The sequence below is a fragment of the Penaeus chinensis genome, chromosome 1, assembly GCF_019202785.1.
Source record: "Penaeus chinensis breed Huanghai No. 1 chromosome 1, ASM1920278v2, whole genome shotgun sequence".
Lineage (NCBI taxonomy): Eukaryota > Metazoa > Arthropoda > Malacostraca > Decapoda > Penaeidae > Penaeus > Penaeus chinensis.
In genome coordinates, this window is record NC_061819.1 from 31,248,361 (window position 1) to 31,252,945 (window position 4,585).

The window sequence follows — 4,585 nt, forward strand, 5'->3', positions numbered from 1 at the left end:
TGAAGCCAAAGGAAATAAGGCTTGAAGACAAAGCAAACGAGACAAAACTTGAAAAACAAGCAGTCGAAAATATCCTTAAGGAAATAAAACTAGAGAATGAAGTCGAGGAGATGAAGGTGAAAAGCGAGCTAGAGGAGACAAAGCCAGAAGCAAGAGTAGAAGTGAGACTGGAGGAACAGTCGGCTACAGTTCCAGACATGGGACATGAGAGACAGGATGCAATAGTTGGGGCAGGTTGGGAGGAAGCGCCATATAAAGAAATAGTACAGGAAGGTGTTCGAAAAAGCGAGATAAGTAAAGATGTACAGGAAAATATAGTGCAAGTTGAAAAATCTGGAAAGACGAAATTTGATAAGAGAGAGGAAGAGGAACCAATAGAACTAAAGCTAGCAGAAGGGGTATTTGAGTGGACGAAACTTGACTTTACGCAGGAAGAAATAAAGCCAGAACAGGTTACAGAACGTACCGCATCCCTACCTCTCTCGCCGCACTTGGCAGCCGATGAAGTAGCAGAGGGCGATATTCCAGTCCAGGCTGAGAATCCGCCACCCAGCTCTTTATATTCTCCTAGTTATGCGTTCTCTTACGGGATTCCTTTGGAGGTTCTCTTGGCGGGGAAAAATCTTACAGCCGCTGAAATCATAGCAAGGATTCCTTTTCCAAGTGACGTCAGCTTTATGAAAGGCCCCGAAGAGATAGATAAATTCAGTGCTCAGCACAATGTCACGCCACAGAGGTCACCAATTGAAACTACCTTTCCAGATTTCCCATCACTTGTACCTGTCAGTGAAACCTCACTGACAGTGAAGATGTCCCCTGATTCCTCACCATCATTATCTCCATCACCATCTCCAAGAACTTCCCCCATTAGTGTATCACCACACAGATCTCTTACAAACACTCCTAGTATATCTCCAAATATCACGCAAGAAACTAAAGCTTGCATAAATTGGTCACAGACAGAGCTGCCTTCTACACCCCCAGAATCTAGAATGAGTTCGCCACTCATCCCGCCCAAATCCCCTAAAATTACAGTTGAGGATGAAAAGAAAAATGTTTTTGAAATCCATACTGGGGTTTCGGGATTTTCAACATTTGTATTTCATCCCCTAGAGGAGACAGGAGAAAAATCACTTTCTAATATGTGTCCAGACGTTGAATTTGAATTCAACTCAGATTCAGATGCAAAAAAATTGCCTGGAGAAAAAGTACAAAAGTCTAGGAATCCAAACATGAGAAACAAACATATAAGCGACTCTCCCATTCTCCAAGATACTCCTTTTGTAGAGACTCCGGGGTTTAGCCAAAGAAGCACTGAGATCAGTGCAAGCTCAGATATGGAAAGACATCCATGTGAGACAACAAAACATTTTAATATCGGTATTAATATACAAGACGGTACCGAAACGAAGGACGTGACACTTTCAGATATAAGTGTTAAACACGGTATTAAAGACCCTTACACCATAGGGAATAAAGATATGCATGAGGTTTCAGAGGAAAATGACATTGATGTGTCGTCAAAAGTTCTTACATTCAGAGAAAATATATCAAGGTCAAAACTCTCCTCCATGTTGACAGATGATGCTGAGAAGGAACCAGGTGCACTGACTACTGATAGCTTTAAGACAGATACTTCCCATGATGCATGCTACCTGCAGTCATCATCAAGCTTAGAGATTGAAAGTCAGTATCCCACTGTTCCTGAACTTTCAGATATCACCCAGCCTAAAGTATCAAGTGCAAACAATGAATCACTTGATATTCAACTAGAAGGCACTGAAATATGTTTGAGGACTGAACTTGACCAATCAAAAGCTGCAATTTCAGGGGTAGACGTAATACAATCAACAAGTCCAATTTGTAGCAGTGAAAACTCTTTGCCAGTTGTACCTTTGGTTACCCATTTGGTATCTAAAACAGAAATACGAGTCTCAGAGACTCATGCCGAAGAGTTCAAGACAACCAAACATACAAGTAACAGTAAGTCATTACTATTACATTCACAAATCAAAAGTTCTTTGTTATCTGTTGGATCTATGGATGATGTTTCTAAATCTGCTGGTAATCAGGAATTAGAACAAAAATCTAGTTCCTCTGAGATTAAAGATTTATATAATTCTTCTCAAGCAAACAGCTCCAGAGAATCTGATGTAGGTCCTCTTGATAACAGTATTTCTTCTGTGATAATACCACTTGAGAGTAAAATACTTACAGAAGTAACCAGAGAGGACAGAGAATTTGTGCACACACACAGTCAAGCAGAGATGAATATGTACAAAACAGATGTCACAGCCAGGCTTTCAGCAGCAGAGACAGTTGCCCCTTCTAAGATATCATTGGAAGAGAGGATTTCAGCTTTGCTTCCACCAGAAACACTTGCTACATGGACTGCTAAGTACGAATGTGAAAAAGTGGTATCACTTAATGAAGAACCAGGTGGGATATCAAAGCAAGAGAATTTATCTCACACTGATAATTTTTTTGAAACAAATTTGCCTTTATTAGATGAATCTCAAGATGAAGCAAAAATCTTAATCGTAGAAATGCAAGGAGAAACATCCCATTCAGAGTTATGTAAGAAAGAAAGTGAGCCAGTGCCCGCAGAAAATAGCCAAACATCCAAACAATCAACGGTAGGGACAGATGACAAAGCAGATCAAGATTTGAAAAAATTCTTCGACGACTCAAAATTGTTGCTTATAGAGAATAATGGAAACATAACACAAGAAAAGGTCAGAGAAGAAATACATTGGTTACCTACAGAGCCTATTTCAAAAGACAAAAATCTACCTCCTGGAACAGAATATCATATAAATTCAGATAAGCTGCCTTCTTACAAAGAAGGAATACAAAGGACAGCTGGAAAGGGAAATGAGGAAAGTGCCTTGTTATTTATGAAAGATGAAATTGATGCACAGCTTGGAAAAATCCAATATAGTACACCTGAAGTCTGTTCACTATTTGTAGAAAGATCAAGTGATATAGTGGAATTTGCAATAGATAAGTTATCCCAAGAAACAGAATTAGGGGCCACCAAAAAGTCTCAAAAGGGGACACTACCAATTTCAAAGACATCTTGTGATGTGAAGCCATACTCATTAGAGATAACAAAGCTAGGAGAGTCTACGGATGAGCTGGCATCCTCCCAGATGGTTACAGATGATGAGAGCATTAGTTGTTTAGGAGACGTGCAAGAAGCAAGTCAACCTCCTTTCAGGCGACAGCGAGGAGAATCGTCATTGACTACATCACTGGAGGGAAGGATTTCGGCATTTCCGTGTAGAATTGATTCTGAGGAAAATGTTTTATCTTTCGAGGAAACTGGTGAAGACGATGCTGTGTTTGAAAGCAGTGGGCCAGAGATGGAAACTGATTTCTTTAGTGAAAAGGATTTAAGCTCAGAGGCTATTCGCCAGAGGCTTTGGAGGGGTGTCAAATCCCTGAGTTTAGATGCTGATATTACACTTGATCCTGATATTTTCTGCTTTTTAATACAGCAGAGTACAAAATCTAGTCATAGTAAAGAAGGCAAGAGGAAAGGTTTGCAAAAACGAAGAAACAGTGAGGTAGAATTGCAAGAGTTAGTAAAAGAAAATACAGAAATCATAGAGAGAATTATGAAGCAAAAGTCAGTTGAAGACGCAGGAGCACTGATATATAGCATCAAAGAGACAGATACACCAGCCAATACACCCATAGAGGAGCATGAACATGAAGTACATTCTGTGAAAAGCAACTCCAACAGAGAGCTCGAGAGTTACACGAAATCCTCTAGTAGCAGTACTGAGCCACATGAACTATCCCTGGCAAAGTCAAGTAGCAGTGATCTAAGCGAAGCACTAAGTCTAGCAAAAGAAATCAAGTCTTCACCTTCCAAGGAAATGCCTTCCAGTCAAGTGTCTTCACTTGACCGGAAAATGAGCAGTCAAGGTTCTGATTCGGAACCTACAGCAAAGAGTACTAGTACTATCAAATCATCTTCCAAAACTACCAAAATCTCACGATCTTCCAGTGTTTCACTTGAAGGTCCAATGAGACCTATCACATTTAATCCATTCCCAACAAGGAATGTTCCCCGGCAGCCAAAGGAAGTTGCAATAAAATTAGGTCTCTATAGCCCTACTAAAACATCCAGTAGTTCTCCAACTTAGGGCCCAACTTCAAGACTAAAATTATAGGTGGCCTTGTATATGCATCATAAAACTTGAATGTTAGAGAGACCTTTTTGAATATATAATGAAGCATTTATATTGTATAGTTTAGATAACTGTTCACACCAGTAGATTTTCGCACTAGTACTGTGTCATTAGTTCACGGTTACTGAAAATGTTCATATTAACTATAGCATCATCATTCATGTTATTTCATTAATGTATATAATTTTTGTTTGCAGAACTCAAGGTATGAGAAAAAGGCTTTTGGTCGAGTGTGCATGACATTGACATATAGTGTGTTCATTACTTTTTGTTTGTTGTTAAAATGTTAAGCCTGATTATTTGTCTAATGCTATGATAAGTTAGAAAAAATGAAAAGCCGACAGCCAGTGTCTTTATATCTAATATGCATTGAAGAGTTTGCGAAT

The 4,585-nt window shown here is 39.3% G+C and overlaps 1 protein-coding gene across 2 annotated transcripts in view; it reads left to right on the top strand.

The window, feature by feature from the left end:
* LOC125025158 (microtubule-associated protein 1B-like) overlaps positions 1-4,251 on the top strand; it is a 66,401-nt gene extending 62,150 nt beyond the window's left edge. For both annotated transcript variants that reach the window (XM_047613136.1, XM_047613144.1), the window contains one exon: positions 1-4,251. This exon is cut by the window's left edge and continues 1,374 nt beyond it. In XM_047613136.1, the coding sequence (XP_047469092.1) occupies positions 1-4,154 (4,154 nt within the window). In that variant the 3' untranslated portion in view covers positions 4,155-4,251.
* The last annotated feature ends 334 nt before the right edge of the window (positions 4,252-4,585 follow it).